The 20,199-nt window shown below is 36.2% G+C and overlaps 2 protein-coding genes across 7 annotated transcripts in view; one reads left to right on the forward strand and one right to left on the reverse strand.

The window, feature by feature from the left end:
* vari (MAGUK p55 subfamily member vari) overlaps positions 1-20,199 on the forward strand; it is a 767,475-nt gene that overhangs the window by 131,433 nt on the left and 615,843 nt on the right. The gene's annotated exons all lie outside the window — the stretch shown is intronic.
* On the reverse strand, positions 641-6,116 carry LOC137242299 (uncharacterized). Of its 3 annotated transcripts, none has more exons than XM_067769637.1 (2): positions 6,013-6,116; positions 641-3,205 (listed from the first exon to the last, which is right to left on the reverse strand). In XM_067769637.1, the coding sequence occupies exon 2, from the start codon at positions 1,936-1,938 to the stop codon at positions 841-843; it is 1,098 nt and encodes a 365-aa protein (XP_067625738.1). In that variant the 5' UTR covers positions 1,939-3,205; positions 6,013-6,116; the 3' UTR covers positions 641-840. The 3 variants fall into 3 exon arrangements, with proteins under 3 accessions (XP_067625738.1, XP_067625737.1, XP_067625739.1); XM_067769636.1 differs by having other exon boundaries at positions 5,945-6,107; XM_067769638.1 differs by having other exon boundaries at positions 5,993-6,105.

Below are 20,199 nucleotides of genomic sequence, written 5' to 3' on the forward strand. Positions count from 1 at the left end.
CAAAAATTAAATAAAAAAATAAAAAATTACGGAAATAAAAATTTTTCAATTAAGGACACCCTAATATAATGCACAGCACATAGCACAATTCCTTTTTACTTTTCGAAGTAAAAAGTTTAGATACTAAACAAAAAACAAAGAACAAAAAATTTTCTAACAAAAAAAAAACAGAGGAGAAATTTCGGATTGCTCGGTTCACCCTAATGCAACATATTGCAATTAAGTTTTTGCTTTTCGAAGCAAAAACCAACACTTAAAAGAAAAAAAGAATTTTTTCTTTCACAATAAAAAAATCACTGCACACCCTACTATAATGTAACACCATACGATCGCATGATTTTATTGCGAATCGTAGCAACAACAAAACACAATTACACACTTTTTACATAACTTGTTGCTCTGCTTTGTTGGAGGATTTTTACATGACCTTTCATAGGTCTTTATTATCACATTTTTTTTTCTTTCCTCTCTTTATAATTTGCAACATGAATATACATAACTAAATAATTAATATAGAGCGGTAAACGACTCACACAATAAAGAATTAAAATTGAAACTCCTTATAGTCGTTTATATATATATATATATGTTTGTTTTATTTGGCAAAACAATTGTTTCGACACTCGCGACGTGTCATCATCAGTTGCTAGTTATCAACTAACCATTGTCTACAAATATAAACAAAGTATGCCTATGCAAATCAAACATTCAAAATTTTTGTAAAAGCTAATGCAATGCGAAAATAATAAAAAGAGAGTTTAAACAACAACAACAAAATACAAAAGTAATTATGTACATATGTATGTAATATGTAATAACAATATATGGAACAATCTAAGTTTACTGGAATGCTGTGAAGAGACTCGAGTACAGTGGGCCTGTATCACGATTTACAGAATCATTTTTGTTTACATATATATGTAGAGATTCTAAAATGTTTAATTTTTTAATATTACATTCCGACTTAATTAACTGGCAATCGTCCTCACTTATTGAATGCTCATTCGCTAAAGCATGTTCAGCGATTCCACTTCTCGGATCAATATTCTGAATATATTTTAGGTGCTCAAGTAATCTGATTCGTACAGTGCGGGTCGATTGGCCGATGTACTTTGCGCCGCATACATTCCCGTTGTCGTTTTTCTGGGAGCAAGTGATTGAATAAACGCCAGGTTTGCCCAAATTTTCGCATTTGTCTTTTGTGGATGTAAGTAATGATTTTAATTTTGTTGTTGTTTTAGGAGCCAAATTCACATTTATTTGTCTGTAGCATTTTTGTAAATCGTTAAAATAATTAGAGTCGTAGGTCATGCTACACCAAGTCTTTTTGTTTTCAACGTCCAACGTATCAAAAAATGAGCTACTCTCCCTTCGCTCTTTTTTGTTGTGGTGCTTTTTAATTATCTGCTCTATACTGTTAGAGCTATATCCATTTGTGTCTGCAATGCTCACAATTTTATCTCTTTCTTTTTTGTATGCCGCATAACTGAGTGGAACGTTTACTAGCCGATGAGCCATGGAATTGAAGGCAGCTAGTTTGTGGGAGTAATGATGATTGGACTCAATTGGAGTAAATCGATCAGTTGAAGTCGGCTTCCGATATATATCGAATTCGATAGCTCCATCGACATTGTGTTTGATTAGGTCCATAAATGGAAGCTCGTTATTTGATTCGTATTCACACGTAAACTGGACAGCGTTATTTTTTGAATTAAATAGATTGAGAGTTTGCTCGATTTTGTCTCTCTCAATAATAACAAAACAATCGTCAACATATCGGCAATAAAAATGTGGGAATAGAGAGCTATGAATTAGTTGTTCTTCAACTGTGTTCATGAACAAATTGCATAGAAAGGGACTTATACTTAAACCCATTAGTAAGCCCTCGGTTTGTTCATAAAAATCGCCTCTGAACTGGAAAAATGATTGTTTAAACATGTAGAGGTTAAGTCAAATAATGCACTGGCGACCGATGGATTAATATTTTGTCTATCTAACCAAATTTTTAAAGAGTCCAACGCACCATTTCTTGGTACATTCGAAAAGTACGATGTTATATCGAACGATGCGAAGCATTCATTCATATTCAACTGCATATTTTTGATCTTATCAGTTAATTCAAGAGAATTCGTTATAGAAAAATTATCGAAACTTTTTAAATTCTTAAAGTAATTACTCAACCATGATGCGATATTTGCGATGGGTGAGGTGTAGCCAGCAATAATGGGACGAAATTTGTTACCAGGTTTGTGAGCCTTGTATAAACCATACAAACATGGCACACGGACATAAGATTTATGCATGTTTTTGTCCCACTGACGACCGAACAAATTAGCATACTTTTTACGACACTCAATCACCTGTTTCTTCATCTTTGGGAGAGGATTCTTCACTTTAGTATAATTTCCTTCCTCAATAAGAACGATCATACCACTGTTGTAATCAATTTCATTTAGCACGACCACACAATTACCTTTATCGGCTTTTGTTACGTAGATATTTTTACGGTTTAGCGATTTTACCGTATTATAAAAAAACGTTGAATTGCTATGTTCTTTATACCTGGATTTCGACAATAGAGCTTTCTTTACACAAAACCGTACATTTTCTGCCACTTCGGTATCCACTTTTCCGAGGGCTAACTCAGAATCCACTATTATATCCTGCTTTGTTGAATATTTGTGCGGTAACGCGAAGTTGAGGCCTTTGTTCAGTAGACATATTTCATTCTCCTCCAGGGTCACATCAGATTTGTTTATAATTAGATCAGGGATGAACTTACTCAACGACTTTTTGGGCCTTTTTGTTTGTCTTAGCTTCCTCAACTTAATTCTTTTCCGTTGCAATTGCTGTCTAGATAACCGGTCGATTTTCGCATTTAGTTTTATCAGGAAATGTTACCAAATGATGAAAGAGAGTTTGCTAGCTAAATATTTATATAGTTTATACGCGAGTAATTCACACGAAGATAAGTGAGCATGCTTTTGTTTTAAGGCGAGGCTTAGCCAGTACACTTTTGCTTTTTGGATAGATAATTTTCCTACTGGGCACTTGCTTTTGCATTTAAAGGAAGAATCGATGAACTTCGGCATAACTTTTTGTTTTTTGCAGCTGGACAAGAACCAAACGTCCGCCTTTAAAGCACAGATTTTTTCTTTGGTTTTTTGAAACTGGTACAGCTCAGATGGTTTGGTGACCGACATAACTAAATAATTAATATAGAGCGGTAAACGACTCACATAATAAAGAATTAAAATTGAAACTCCTTATAGTCGTTTATATATATATATATGTTTGTTTTATTTGGCAAAACAATTGTTCGACACTCGCGACGTGTCATCATCAGTTGCTAGTTATCAACTAACCATTGTCTACAAATATAAACAAAGTATGCCTATGCAAATCAAACATTCAAAATTTTTGTAAAAGCTAATGCAATGCGAAAATAATAAAAAGAGAGTTTAAACAACAACAACAAAATACAAAAGTAATTATGTACATATGTATGTAATATCTAATAACAATATATGGAACAATCTAAGTTTACTGGAATGCTGTGAAGAGACTCGAGTACAGTGGGCCTGTATCACGATTTACAGAATCATTTTTGTTTACATATATATGTAGAGATTCTAAAATGTTTAATTTTTTAATATTACATTCCGACTTAATTAACTGGCAATCGTCCTCACTTATTGAATGCTCATTCGCTAAAGCATGTTCAGCGATTCCACTTCTCGGATCAATATTCTGAATATATTTTAGGTGCTCAAGTAATCTGATTCGTACAGTGCGGGTCGATTGGCCGATGTACTTTGCGCCGCATACATTCCCGTTGTCGTTTTTCTGGGAGCAAGTGATTGAATAAACGCCAGGTTTGTCCAAATTTTCGCATTTGTCTTTTGTGGATGTAAGTAATGATTTTAATTTTGTTGTTGTTTTAGGAGCCAAATTCACATTTATTTGTCTGTAGCATTTTTGTAAATCGTTAAAATAATTAGAGTCGTAGGTCATGCTACACCAAGTCTTTTTGTTTTCAACGTCCAACGTATAAAAAAATGAGCTACTCTCCCTTCGCTCTTTTTTGTTGTGGTGCTTTTTAATTATCTGCTCTATACTGTTAGAGCTATATCCATTTGTTTCTGCAATGCTCACAATTTTATCTCTTTCTTTTTTGTATGCCGCATAACTGAGTGGAACGTTTACTAGCCGATGAGCCATGGAATTGAAGGCAGCTAGTTTGTGGGAGTAATGATGATTGGACTCAATTGGAATAAATCGATCAGTTGAAGTCGGCTTCCGATATATATCGAATTCGATAGCTCCATCGACATTGTGTTTGATTTTTAGGTCCATAAATGGAAGCTCGTTTTTTGATTCGTATTCACACGTAAACTGGATAGCGTTATTTTTTTAATTAAATAGATTGAGAGTTTGCTCGATTTTGTCTCTCTCAATAATAACAAAACAATCGTCATCATATCGGCAATAAAAATGTGGGAATAGAGAGCTATGAATTAGTTGTTCTTCAACTGTGTTCATGAACAAATTGCATAGAAAGGGACTTATACTTAAACCCATTGGTAAGCCCTCGGTTTGTTCATAAAAATCGCCTCTGAACTGGAAAAATGATTGTTTAATACATGTAGAGGTTAAGTCAAATAATGCACTGGCGACCGATGGATTAATATTTTGTCTATCTAACCAAATTTTTAAAGAGTCCAACGCACCATTTCTTGGTACATACGAAAAGTACGCTATCCAGTTTACGTGTGAATACGAATCAAAAAACGAGCTTCCATTTATGGACCTAAAAATCAAACACAATGTCGATGGAGCTATCGAATTCGATATATATCGGAAGCCGACTTCAACTGATCGATTTATTCCAATTGAGTCCAATCATCATTACTCCCACAAACTAGCTGCCTTCAATTCCATGGCTCATCGGCTAGTAAACGTTCCACTCAGTTATGCGGCATACAAAAAAGAAAGAGATAAAATTGTGAGCATTGCAGAAACAAATGGATATAGCTCTAACAGTATAGAGCAGATAATTAAAAAGCACCACAACAAAAAAGAGCGAAGGGAGAGTAGCTCATTTTTTATACGTTGGACGTTGAAAACAAAAAGACTTGGTGTAGCATGACCTACGACTCTAATTATTTTAACGATTTACAAAAATGCTACAGACAAATAAATGTGAATTTGGCTCCTAAAACAACAACAAAATTAAAATCATTACTTACATCCACAAAAGACAAATGCGAAAATTTGGACAAACCTGGCGTTTATTCAATCACTTGCTCCCAGAAAAACTACAACGGGAATGTATGCGGCGCAAAGTACATCGGCCAATCGACCCGCACTGTACGAATCAGATTACTTGAGCACCTAAAATATATTCAGAATATTGATCCGAGAAGTGGAATCGCTGAACATGCTTTAGCGAATGAGCATTCAATAAGTGAGGACGATTGCCAGTTAATTAAGTCGGAATGTAATATTAAAAAATTAAACATTTTAGAATCTCTACATATATATGTAAACAAAAATGATTCTGTAAATCGTGATACAGGCCCACTGTACTCGAGTCTCTTCACAGCATTCCAGTAAACTTAGATTGTTCCATATATTGTTATTACATATTACATACATATGTACATAATTACTTTTGTATTTTGTTGTTGTTGTTTAAACTCTCTTTTTATTATTTTCGCATTGCATTAGCTTTTACAAAAATTTTGAATGTTTGATTTGCATAGGCATACTTTGTTTATATTTGTAGACAATGGTTAGTTGATAACTAGCAACTGATGATGACACGTCGCGAGTGTCGAAACAATTGTTTTGCCAAATAAAACAAACATATATATATATATAAACGACTATAAGGAGTTTCAATTTTAATTCTTTATTTTATAATGAATATACATATATGTACATATGTATATTTTGTTTCACTAAACCACTTCACAGACACGGAATATACACTAAATATTCACGATTTACATTTTTCGCCCGCACGCGCACTATTTTTCTTGCGATTACAATTATATTGCAATCACAAAACCGAAATGACACGCGCCACGTTTTTTTTTTTTTGTTTTTCGTTTTCATTAATTAATCCGGAACTGAAGTTAGTGAAACATGCAATATATCGATATCGCAAACAATCGATTCACTAGTATGGTAGCATAAGGGTGTTGACACATCATCAATTATCCGTAAGGCTACCTGCGTCACATATCTAAAAACATGACGTAGACATTTACATTTCTGAGAAACTAGTTAGTAATCAAAAATAAATGCTATAAATGCTTGGAAATATATCAATTAGACATTGTTTGAGAAAATCTTTCCTTTTAATGTTTGGGTTGGCATTGTTTCTGTCTTGGGGGTCCGAGGTTATCATTTGCAAAACAAATGAATATCAATTATACTACAATGCGATACATCCATAGGGTATTTATATTTCGCATACATTACCCTGCTTCCACCAACAACCCCTTATAAGGTGAAGTTCACATTTACCTTATCAGAATTGCTCGCCAACCGAAATACGCTCGCTACGTCGACAAAACCGATGAGGAAAGCGACACCCTCTCCATTAACGCATCGGAGGTCGAAGCAGAGTCCTCTGCAGCGGAAACGTCTGCTTTCCGTCCGGAGGCCTCAGGTGGAGTGGGATCATCTGCATTCCACTCACCTTTTACGAGCGGATTGGAAATGAAAACTTTCCAACTGCGCCGGTTTCGTCCTCTACTTCTACATGAGGTGATCGCAAGCGGATTGGAAATCCAAACTTTCCAACCGCCCAAAAATAGCTACAATGGAAAAGGCAAGAAGAATCGACGCAAGCAGCAAGCGCATCATAGTCGCGCCGCAAGGAGAGTGGAATCGCCTGCATTCCACCTCCATCCAATGAGTGCCTTGATGAATTGTAAATACCTTTCTTATACAACATATTTTTTTACAAAAAAATTAATTTTGAATACTACTTATGCATATACAAGTTATGTAGGTCCTTATGGCCTTGCTTTCCTTAAATAAATAACACAACACAACACTTTATTTTAATACACTTTATTTAGCGACTAATTAGTTGACCGTGCAACTTCTCTGATAAAACTGAATTACCCTCGAAAGGCAATGATGCCTCCTTAAATACCTTTCCTAATGCCATTCTGCTGCTGCTGTTATCATATGTAAAACGGTCGCACATTCAGTTGTTGTTGCTAGCGCATGTGATGCTATGATAAGTGCAAGTTGCTAGGTAAGTGCAAGCAGCGACGTCGCGCGATCAGTTTTATCGCTTCTCTTTATGCCTGCCTACGACCATCACGTTGCTATGGTAAGCAAGCGCAAGCAGTGACATTGTGCAGTGCGTTGCTGGGCTGGATATTAAACCTGCCGTTGCTATGATAGAACCACGCGCGATTACTTGTTCTACCGTTGGGTTGCATACCAAGCCCGTGCATATGATGTTGCTATGTTGTGATCGTATGCAGTGGGTTGTTATGCTGTTGGCTTGCACATGATGTTACTATGGTAGCGTCACGTAGTGCTTTTGTGCGATTAGTTGCGCTGTTGTTGGGCAAGCTCTGTTAGGCAAGCGATGGGCATTTGAGTTGGATTGTTGTTAGGCAAACGATGATCATTTGTTGGTTTGTTTTGCTCTGCATCAATTGACCTTGACATTTGACTTAGTTGCTAACTAGTTGTTTGAGGCTACGTAGATAAGCTAGGCATATTGTTGACTTAGCAGAGATGTGCAATAGGCATCATAACTTAACTTACATAAGCAATGACATATTTTATACATACATACATGAAATAAAAATGAATGTGCCACTGAGATTGAACCATGTACATCTATTATTTCTTATTCTACAGTTCAACTTTAGGTAATTCAAATGGAACCTGAGCTGAAAATAGTTTTAAGCTTAATTTAAACAAATACTGCGAACCAGCGGCGGAATATGTCCAAATAAATCTTGCGTATCGCAAGCGGGCCGGCATGTTTAGGCCAACAGCCCAAACTCAAAACATAAAAGGTCGCCCTCGCACTTTTTCTTATATTGTTAAGAGTGCCAGTCAAACTATTTATGTTAACCATACAAATGAACATCGCTGGAATAAATAAACAGTTTGACTGGCAAGCGGTATTGACCTGTTATACATTTTTTACTTCAGTTGTTTTCACACATCAAGGAGAAAAGACGTATCCCGCCGCAGTTTCCAGCTTCAACCAAAAGGTAACCTAAAAATATATATATAATTAATTTTTGTGCACAATCTTTATTTCGAATAAAGATATTATATTTAAATTAAAATTCTAATACCAAACTTTTTCTTCTTTTCTGCACTGTATCTTGACCGGCACCATCCCTGAGCTGTGGCCCGGCCAAGACAACGGTCGTAAAGGGCCAAGAATACTACCCTGGGGTACTCCAGAGGTGGCCCAAAATGGTTTCGAATAAGCACCGTCAATATCTACAACATTACTTCTGCTGTGCATGTAAGATTTAGTCCACTGTAGAAACGTAGAGTGGCACCCATAGCAAGCTAATTTCGCAATTAAAATTTTATGAGAAATTTTATCGAATGCATTGGAGAAGTCTAAGTATATTGTATCAACCTGAAAACCCCGCCTAAAAGCCGTGTAACAATCATCAGAAAAGACAGCGAGGTTCGTTATCGTGGATCTGGCCGGGACAAAACCATGTTGATTGTCGCAAATCAGGTGTTTAATACTAAAATAAAGCTTGTCTTTGACAACACATTCAAAAAGCTTCGAAGTTGTAGTCAGTTTAGAAATATGTCTGTAATTAGAACAGTTACTTTTGTTGCCAGACCTAAAAATGGGAGTGACGGATGCTTGCTTCCAGTCATCAATAAAAATACTCGATGGCAATGATTTATTGAAGATTATCATTAACGGCCGCCGTGGTGTGATGGTAGCGTGCTCCGCCATCCACACCCAAGATCCTGGGTTCACGCCGCAGGTAAAGCAACATCAAAATTTTAGAACCAAGTTTTTTCAATTAGAAGAAAATTTTTCTCAGCGGGGTCGCCCCTCGGCAGTGTTTGGCAAGCACTCCGATCGTATTTCTGCAATGAAAAGCTCTCAGTGAAGACTCATCTGCCTTGCAGATGCCGTTCGGAGTAGGCATAAAACAAGTAGGTCCCGTCCCGCCAATTTGTAGGAAAAATTCAGAGGAGCACGACGCAAATTGGAAGGGAAGCTCGGCTTAAAATCTCTTCGGGGGTTATCGCGCCTTACATTTATATATTTTATTTTATAATCATTAACGGTCGTACTAGCGAAGGACAATTTTTTAATAGAATAACTGAAATATTGTGAATATCAGTTCTGGAGGAATTTTTAAGTTTTATAATCCCCTCAACTATGTCTGCCTCTGTGAGAGAAAGTGACCGAAAATTATAAGCGGAGGGAGACTTAATTAACTTGTGTATGTTATCTGTGTCTTCCACAGTTAAATCATTATCTGTGATAAAGTTTGCCGAGAAGAAATCTGCAAAGAGATTAGCAGCCTCATTAACAGAGTTAGCAGTAACATTATTGTAGCATACTGATTTAGGTATGCTAGATACGCTCTTCATGGAGTTTATGTAATTCCAGAAGTTCTTCGAATTGCTCTTGATGTTTACCTCAAAATTTCTAACGTACTTAGCATATAAAGACTTATTAAGATTGTTAAAAATTTTCTTATAAAGAATAAACAAATCATAAAATCGACGCATATTAGTAATCTTATATTTTTCAAAGAATGAGTGATTATAATGAATGAGTTATGAATTTCATTTTTAAATACATTGAAAGACTTTCCAACTTCGCTTTCGCCAAACATTGCATCCCAATCAATCCACCTAAAGCATAATTTAAACGATTAAAATCACACCGTCGAAAATAAGAATACAGAAATACTCCAGGAACTCAATTTCAAGTTTTAAGATGCAAGTTTCGTGTCGAAATTGAAGACGCAGGTCCAGAGATAACAAAACTAATATTGTTAGTTACAACAATTAAATCAAGAGTGCCATGTAAAGAATTATGGAAACTATAAATTTGAGATAAACCCACCCCTCCAAAATTATCAATAAGATACGATTCATAAGAACTGTTAATGTTAATAGGAGTTAAATAGAGATTGTTTTCAAGAGAGATCCAGCTAACGTTACATAAATTAAAATCCCCAAGTACACATAGCTGCGTTTATCCCATACTTCGGTTAAGATTTAAGATATTATTTAAATGGGCCTTATAACTACTTTCTGGGCTGGACGGTGGAATGTATGAAGCACATATCAGCAGTTGACCCAAAGAGCCATGAATCCGCACACAAAGTTGATCAAGAACCGTGTCACTATCAGCTAAAGAAATAAGCGAGGTCTGAAGACCGACCCGTGCGGTAATCAGCACACCACCTCTATTTAAGCCCGTCTTCGTTGCATCCCTATCCTTACGGAAAATATGATAAAGCTAAGGATCAAAAATTCAGCATCTAAGAAATTACTATTTAGCCAAGTCTCGTTGCTGACAAATACATCATACTCCAACAAAGAACTAAATAGGCGCACATGTTCGGTCTTACTTCTAAGGTCAGAAACATTTTGAAAAAGATCTTGATATATTTGCATGGCATGTGATTGACACTATGTACTAAGTTCGCTGTTGTAGTTTTGCGTCCTTTTGAAAAAAACGGAAGTGGCAGATCGTCGCATTGACTGGCCACAACTAAGGCTTCAGAACTTTATCAAAGTGCAATTCATCTACACCAAGCTTAAAATTTACATATTTACGGTTAATCGACACCGACTCCTTAGTAAGCTTAAAACACTGGAGTTGATGCTTATGTAGATAAGTATATTTAATCACATAAGCAATAATATCCTCAGGTGTGACCGAGGGTAAAAAAGATGCAAGATGAAACCATCTGAAACGAGCAGCTACCCCAAGTTCAGTAGACACACAGGAGCCAATCATGCGCCTCCGTGAACGCCTATGATTGTTTTAACATTATTGTTGTTGTTCACAACATTGTTGTTGTTAACATTCTTGATATGCTTATTATTGTCATTAGGCGAGCTAGGTTGAATGTCCGATCCCGACGATGAACTTGACTGCACATTAGGACTCCCATCACTAGCAGTAACATTTAAGTTATTAGGGTTAACAGCAACCGCAACAGGTTTTTCCTTAAGAGTGCGTTTCTTTGTGGATTTTGACGCTTTAGCATTAGCAGTATCAGCAGCATATGATCTAACAGCATTCGCAGAAGTATTAGTAGCATTGGCACGATTATAAACATCGTCAGCTGAGGAAAACGATTGAGCACCAGTCGAAGCAATAGCAGTCCCATCGGCAGAAGATACGTTGCTTACGATATCATTATTAGCAGGCATTGCATGATCCTTATAGCGTTTTCTTTTCTGAAATAAATTGTTGCCTAATTAAATGGTAAAGCCTTAATAGAGTTACTCTTACCCCAGAAACATTTATAGTGCATACAAAGAACATTTCAACTCACCATATTCACTCATATTAACAGAGTATATGTTGAACTTAAGAGCGAATTGAGAGTTTCACAGAGTTGCACTGCCACACCGCCATTATATACAGGGTAACGCTTTTGCGTTGCGAGCAGGAAACAATTTTCACAAAAGAACGAAATACCCCGTAAAGGCGTTGTCTGTTTTTTTGAATAGAACAAAAACCCTTGCGCGGCGTACAAAAAGCGTAACACTTTAGCGAGAAAAGAAGACGCTATTAGTAACATCTGTTAAAGAACATGTATTTTGCACATTCACACCATTTGACAGTATGGATGGCGAAGTGCCGTTGGCACTGCAAAGAATAGGTGATAACATTGTAGGTATAGGATAAACAGAAGATGTAAAAGACAACGGCAAAGACGAAAGCGCAGCTGTAGCAGAACAGTGGTTACTGTTGTTTGTTTTTTCCATCACTCTAACACAAGATGGACTGACAGCACTATGTAAGAATTGTAGGCCATTGGCATTGTTGATATTGTTATTGTTGAAACTTTGAGGTTGCTTATCTTATTTGATAAGCGATTTCAACCCCTCAACTTCCTTCATCAAATCCTCGAGCTTAGAGCTGAACAGATCTTTTAAAGAATCTATGCCAAGCTTTTGCGAAGCGGCTATAGAGTGTAAAGAAGTAAAGCGCTCAGGTTAGTTAACACACCCTTGACATCATATTCTGAAATCTGGCCATCAGAACAGTTTCTATGAAAGCTTTTTTGACAAAAACCTGAACATGGCACAACAAGTGAGTCATTTCTCGCAAAGCCTTTATTGCACTTAGCACAAAAATCATCTATTTAACAAAAAACTTTAAAGAAAATCGCGGAGCAAACGAAAACACGTCTATACGCGACGAAAGCCGATTCATAGCGAAACAACCATTGTATTTTCTTTTTGTTTAAAATGACTGGACGACGAATGCTCTCCTGTAAGCAGCGCTTTGATTGTTGGCGGAGGCTCACCTATATCAATTAATTTGACATGACTTACTACAGCACATAACTGGTGTTTCATTTGGCCACTTCCTAGCCTTATAAAAAACGCAAATTTCACTTATGCGGCCAATGAAAAGTGGAGAATTTTCCATGTTATACTGATATGGTTTGTAGTTAAATGCTGACTTCAGACCAATCGCCCTTTGCCTGTTGTTCAATGCTCACAGCCTTTAATTTTAACTCTCCCCTTTGTTCCAAAAAGCATCATACTTCGCTTATAAATATCAGAATTGAAAATAAGGTAAATGGAGGAAGAGACAGAAAGAGCGTATGTTTATTATTTTCTTAAGCTATATACAAATGTGTTGCTTTGTTTGTAGCAAAACAATATCAAAGCAAATCACATTTTGGATTTGCATATAATGTGTGTTCTAATCAACTTTACTACATACATATGTGCATATGTGTTGCTTTGTATGGAATTGACTGTTTTGATTTTCAGTGGTTGTCGCAAAAAAAGTATGCGGCCGTTGATTTCACGTTTATAGATCCCCAACAGATCTCTGTATTCGTCCCAGCTCTTCTCGCTTTTCGCAACTTTAACCAGCTTAAAAAACTCGTTTACCTGCTCTCTAAGAAGGCTCAACTCCTTACTCCATCATGGTGGCTTTGATTTCTCCATAAATCTTCTCAGAGGAGAAGCTTTGTTGTACGCAGTTGTCAGCGTCTTCAGTAGGTAGTTGTTGCACTCCTCCAACTCCACGGAGGTAACCTGCCCCAGTCTTGCTGACACACATTTCTGAAATTTGTACCACTAGGTTGCCCTAGTGTTTCTTTATATCCATTCATACCCAGATATATCATGATCAGAGTTCAATGTAATATCAAGCATATTGCTTGTAGTAGGCCCAACATTAGTAGGCACGTTACCCCTGTTCGCGATCTGTAGCCTACTCTGTAGTATATAACAAAAAAGATAGTCACCTTTATCATTCATATCGTCCCCTTCCGATGCGCATTTGCATCCTCGCCTATTACGAGCCAAGGGTGCAGAGGACCCTTCTTGATCCACCAGCCTTTTGAACTCCCCTGGTGGGCATCCACGTTATGGGCCGTCTAGCAGGATGTCAGGATAAGCGACGCTTCTTTCTGCATCTCTATTTCGACCACCGCTAGGTCTTCGGTGGTGAAGTAAGGTATCGTACACACGAATCCCTTCTAAAGAGTCAGGAGGATAGATGCCACTTTACTGTGCTGGAGGTTTATCTGTAAGACTAGTAGCGCCATTGAGTTGCTTGTCTATCTCCAAATAATTCGCTACTGCGTTCACGCTTCACGATTTCTTCGGATTTTTTCCGCTGTTTTGAGAGTTGGCCTGTTTTTCAGACCCCTGCTCGAAGTGTCTTTGTTAGATTCGCAACATCATTGAGCTCCGCCTAAACCCTTGCATTTTTTGTTACTTCCAGGTCCTTGAGGTCCTTTTCTACCTCTCCTGCTTTAAGCATATTGTGGGTTTTCTTAAGCTTCTCAGCACCATTGATTTTCTTTGCACCTCTGCCACTGCCCCCATAATTTGCCGCTTCTTTCAGGTTCTCGAGGTCCTCTTCCACCTACCAAGATTTTGTCGTATTTTGGTTATTGTCCTGAGGACTCCTCTTTTTAAGGCGCATAAAAATACTACCTGCTCCCCAGGACGTTTTCCCAAGCTGTGAGTGCATCAGATCCTCCGAAGGTCAATTGGCGCAGTGGATCGAGCGACTACAGGGCTATGACTTCCCTTGAGCATCGAAAAGGTAGTACCCATGGGAATGCCGATCCAATTTCACGAAGACCATGTAATTTGGAATGGAAACACTGTTGGAGGCTGAGGCTAAAGAAGACATCGTAGATGTCCCGCTTATGACTATAACGTGTACGGATGAATGGGACATGGAACAACTAGGGAGGCGTAAGCTCGAAGGCACAGATCTGACACATGAACCATGAAATACCAAATAGAGAGGAGATGTCAGCAGAGAATCCTATTGCGAAGTCATATTGGCTCCAGATGAACAGTTTGTAGGTTGCTTGTCTTATTTAAGTTTAGTTAATTACTTTATTTTATTTCAACTTATCTGTTATACCACTTTGATTTTAATATGTTCATATCGGTCATTTACTTCAATAGTGTCACAACTCAAAAAACATGACTTCTGAGTTAATAACATATATACTTACCCAATGACATGATCTATGTTGTATAAAAAAAATATTTGGGATCCCTTACAAATTTACCACATGCTATACAAATGAAAATATGCCTTTATATGCGCAACATATGGCAGTTAAAATTTTTGAATGGATCTCCTGGAAAATTGTGTTTTTTGAATTATGACACTATTGAAGTAAATGAGCGATATGCATTTCAATATTTTGTTATCAATTTTGATTTTTCTTTGTTTCAAAAAGTTTCATTATTAAAATTGAAGAACTGAATAAACAACGTTCTTGGTTATTAAAATAAGAGTGAGGATGGTCAGTACAAGAGGAAACTGATAGTTGTTCCCAGGAAAAGGATTCCTGACGTTCTCAGTGAGCTACATAACGCCCCAGTTGGAATCACGATTCTTTTGGGTCAGTCAGCCGGTCACTGAGTGGGTTGCCAACTGCGGGGTTTGCAGCAGAGGAGGAAATGTTTCAGAATTTTTTTCACACTATACAACAGCGAGTAAGGAGCCTAATGTAAGCTAACAACAAGAATAAGCAGAATGCTTAGCTTCGTTACCTGCAATGGGCAATAACCCCGATTAGTATTCAATTTTTCAGCAGATTGCGCCAAACTGTTTTATTTTTTAAATTGCAAGATATTCCATCTTACTCATAGTCCCGTCTATGAACATAATATAACCAACGCCGCTTTAACCCATAGTACTCCCAGCCATTACGTTTCTCTTCCATACTTCACCGTTTATTTACATTCATACTATTATGTGCTTAACCCTATTAACGTAAAAGAAACGGGTTGGATGGACAACTTATTATACACATTTGGCAATATACTTCGTAGACAAATAGGGCGGCTGCGCGGAGTACATGCTCGAAAATCAATCGCATGTAACAAATTTCGAACAATATGAGGGTGAACTTGTGTAACATATACAATTCTTAACATTTTAATATTGTTATAAATTCATTATATGAACAACCAAAAGCGCATAAAATGTTTCCTATTTGGTTTCCAACTTGGAAGTTTGTATAGTGGTGTAGATAACCAATTTTATGTACAAGCTTTTTTGTACAATAAATTAATGTATTGTTACAGTTCATATTGCTCGGTCCACATCGTTATAACATCAGTATCCTTAAAATTGTGTACTTGTATATATAAAGTACTAGCCTTCACCCGCGGCCCCGTCCTCAAGGAGAAAATAAAATATATGGGCTATTCACGTTAGCCTCAAAAATCAATGGCGATTGGGTAGAGTTTGTCTTACATTGCACATCAACAAATAAAATTAGAAGTATCCCGATATGGTAATGCTATATAAGTATTTGCATTCATTGTTTGATCCCAAATCCGAATTATCAGAAATGGCTATCGGATCTGTGTTGGGCCCTAACGTCTAAAAACAAAAACAAATCACGGGAAATTTGGAATGCAAACACCGTTGTAAAGCTGACGCTAAGGAAGACATCATAAATGTCCAGCTCCGTAACGCTGGAACCCGCTATGAAAAAATCCAATTTTTTTTTGTGATTTCTTAAACTACAAACGATGCAATTGATTGTAGTGAAATTAATTTTTTTGTAGTTGTTATAGTTACTCCGAAAATATAATACATTGTGCGGAAACAAAGCAATTTAGATAAATTTGTTTTTTTTTTTTTTTAATACGTTTTGAATCGTTTTTAGTTTTTCATACGAAAAAAATTTTTTTTTTGCTCCACAGGTTTCGGAGATATCGCTAACGCATCTCAAAAAGAACAAGAACGCAGCAATTTGGAAGCACTAAAAGTACTTTTCCTATAACTGCAAACGATGAAATTGATTGTAGTACAATTAATTTTTTTGTATTTTTTATAGTTACTCCGAAAATTGTGCGGAAACCGAGCAATTTATGTAAATTTATTTTTTTTTTAAATCGATTGTAGTTTTTCATACGAAAAAAAAATTTTTTTTTGCTCCACAGGTTTCGGAGAACTCGTTAACGCATCTCAAAAAACCAAGAACGCAGCAATTTGGAAGCACTAAAAGTACTTTTCCTATAACTACAAACGATGAAATTGATTGTAGTGAAATTCATTTTTTGTAGTTTTTATAGTTAATCCGAAAATATAATACATTGTGCGGAAACCAAACAATTTAAGTAAATTTAGTTTTTTTCTTTTTGAAATACGTTTTAAATCGTTTGTAGTTTTTCATACGAAAAACATTTTTTTTTGCTCCACAGGTTTCGGAGATATCGCTAACGCATCTCAAAAAAACCAAGAGCGCAGCAATTTGGAAGCACTAAAAGTACTTTTCCTATAACTACAAACGATGAAATTGATTGTAGTGAAATTCATTTTTTTGTTGTTTTTATAGTTACTCCGAAAATATAATACATTGTGCGGAACCCAAGCAATTTAAGTAAATTTATGTTTTTCTTTTTGAAATACGTTTTAAATCGTTTGTAGTTTTTCATACGAAAAAAATTTTTTTTTGCTCCACAGGTTTCGGAGATATCGCTAACACATCTCAAAAAAACCAAGAACGCAGCAATTTGGAAGCACTAAAAGTACTTTTCCTATAACAAAAAACGATGAAATTGATTGTAGTGAAATTCATTTTTTTGTTGTTTTTATAGTTACTCCGAAAATATAATACATTGTGCGGAAGCCAAGCAATTTAAGTTAATTTGTTTTTTTTTGTTTTTGAAATACGTTTTAAATCGTTTCTAGTTTTTCATACGAAAAAAAAATTTTTTTGCTCCACAGGTTTCGGAGATATCGCTAACGCTTCTCAAAAAAACCAAGAATGCAGCAATTTGGAAGCACTAAAATTACTCTTCCTATAACTACAATGTAAGCAAATTTAGTTTTTTTCATTTTGAAATACGTTTTAAATCGTATGTTTTCGGAGTAATTATAAAAACTACAAAAAAATGAATTTCACTACAATCAATTTCATGGTTTGTTATAGGAAAAGTCCGTTTAGTGCTTCCAAATTGCGTTAGAGATCCGAAACCTGTGGAGCAAAAAAAAATTTTAAAAACTACAAACGATATGAAACGTATTTCAAAAAGAACCCAAATTTGCTTAAATTGCATGGTTTCTGCACAATGTATTATATTTTCGGAGTAACTATAAAAACTACAAAAAAATTAATGTCACTACAATCAATTTCATCGTTTGTAGTTATAGGAAAAGTACTTTTAGTGCTTCCAAATTGCTGCGTTCTAGGTTTTTTTGAGATGCGTTAGCGATATCTCCGAAACCTGTGGAGCAAAAAAAATTTTTTTCGTATGAAAAACTACAAACGATTTAAAACGTATTTCAAAAAGAAAAAAAATAAATTTACTTAAATTGCTTTGTATCCGCACAATGTATATTTTCGGGGTATCTATAAAAACTACAAAAAAACTAATTTCACTGCAATCAATTTCATCGTTTGTAGTTATAGGAAAAGTACTTTTACTGCTTCCAAATTGCTGCGTTCTTGGTTTTTTTGAGATGCGTTAGCGATATCTCCGAAACCTGTGGAGCAAAAAAAAATCTTTTTTTCGTATGAAAAACTACAAACGATTTAAAACGTATTTCAAAAAGAAAAAACGAAATTTACTTAAATTGCTTGGTTTCCGGACAATGTATTATATTTTCGGAGTAACTATAAAAACTACAAAAAAATTAATTTCACTACAATCAATTTCATCGTTTGTAGTTATAGGAAAAGTACTTTTAGGCCTTCCAAATTGCTGCGTTCTTGGTTTTTTTGAGATGCGTTAGCGATATCTCCAAAACCTGTGGAGCAAACAAAAAACAAATTATTTTTCGTATGAAAATTTACAAACGTTTTAAAACGTATTTCAAAAAGAAAAAACCCAAATTTACTTAAATTGCTTGGTCTCCGCACAAAAAAAAATCTCCAAAATCAAAATCCCCAAAGAAAAAATCCCCAAAATCAAATCCCCAAACAAAATTTCCATGGTTTGAATAAACAATATTACTTACTTACTTAATTGGCGCTTAACCGTCTAAACGGTTATGGCCGTCCAACAAGGCGCGCCAGTCGCTCCTTCGCTCCGCCAACCGGCGCCAATTGGTCACACCAAGGGAGTTTAAATCGTTTTCCACCTGGTCCTTCCAACGGAGTGGGGGCCGCCCTCTACCTCTGCTTCCATAGGCGGGTTCCGATAGAAACACTTTCTTGGCCGGAGCATCATCTTTCATTCGCATAACATGGCCTAGCCAGCGCAGCCGCTGCGTTTTAATTCGCTGGACTATGTTGATGTCTGCGTATAGCTCGTACAGCTCATCATTAAATCTTCTTCGGTACTCGCCATCGCCAACGCGTAGAGGTCCATAAATCTTTCGAAGAACTTTTCTCTCGAACACTCCCAAAGCCGCTTCATCTGCTGTTGTCATGGTCCATGCTTCTGCCCCATATAGCAGGACGGGTACGATAAGTGACTTGTAGAGTATGATTTTCGTTCGCCGAGAGAGGACTTTACTTTTCAATTGCCTACCTAGTCCAAAGTAGCATTTATTGGCAAGATTGATTCTTCGCTGGATTTCAGTGCTGATGTTGTTGCTAATGTTGATGCTGGTTCCCAAATAAACGAAGTCTTTTACTATTTCGAAATTATGGCTGCCAACAGTAGCGTGGTTGCCAAGGCGCATTGGCGCTGACTCTTTTAAACAATATTACCGTGTAAAAAATAGCAAAAACATTGTTCGATCTGAGCTAAAGTTCGTATTTATGTATGTATAACCATATTTTAACTTTTATGACTATACATATTTCTACCTATGCATATGTGGAACTATTAATCGTAATAATTCAATCATATTAAATTGGAGTTAGCATCAAAACAATAAAAGGGCGATACACAAGAGTGTAACAAAAATTGATACAAAAGTGGTGTTTCATGTGCAGAATTTTTAAGCCTCACCTATACTAAAATAAATGGCGGTAGCCACGGTTATATGTTTCAGTATTCCTATTAATACATAAATGTTTTTACATGTAGTTTTATTTAAGCCGTAGTGAATTTTTTTACAAAAATTTTTGTTATAATGTCGTTGTATTTATAAATTGTTACCATATATTTTTCTATCTCGATAATTTTTGTTTAAGTTGTTACATATCGGTGAGGACTATGTCCGGTAGATAAATAAATAAATAAATAAATAAACACACGTCCGGTTATAACACACGTCCGGTTATAACACACGTAGCCCAGGTATATGCAGAAAGTTGGTATAGATTATTAGCCTTTTTTGGTCGCGGCGATTTTAAACCTAATTTGAATTTATTTCACACATAAAATGGGGATTTGGTGTTGGGGATTTTGATTGTGGGGATTTCGATTTGGGGAATTTTTTTTGGGGATTTTGATTTTGGGTATAACGTGGTAGACTCTACTGTGCCACCTATAGCTTCAACTCGTAATGTGCACTTCTTCCTTGGAAGAGACAAACTATTAAAGAGCCGTGACGTTATAAAACTAACC

The sequence above is a fragment of the Eurosta solidaginis genome, chromosome 2 (genome assembly GCF_040869045.1).
Source record: "Eurosta solidaginis isolate ZX-2024a chromosome 2, ASM4086904v1, whole genome shotgun sequence".
NCBI lineage: Eukaryota > Metazoa > Arthropoda > Insecta > Diptera > Tephritidae > Eurosta > Eurosta solidaginis.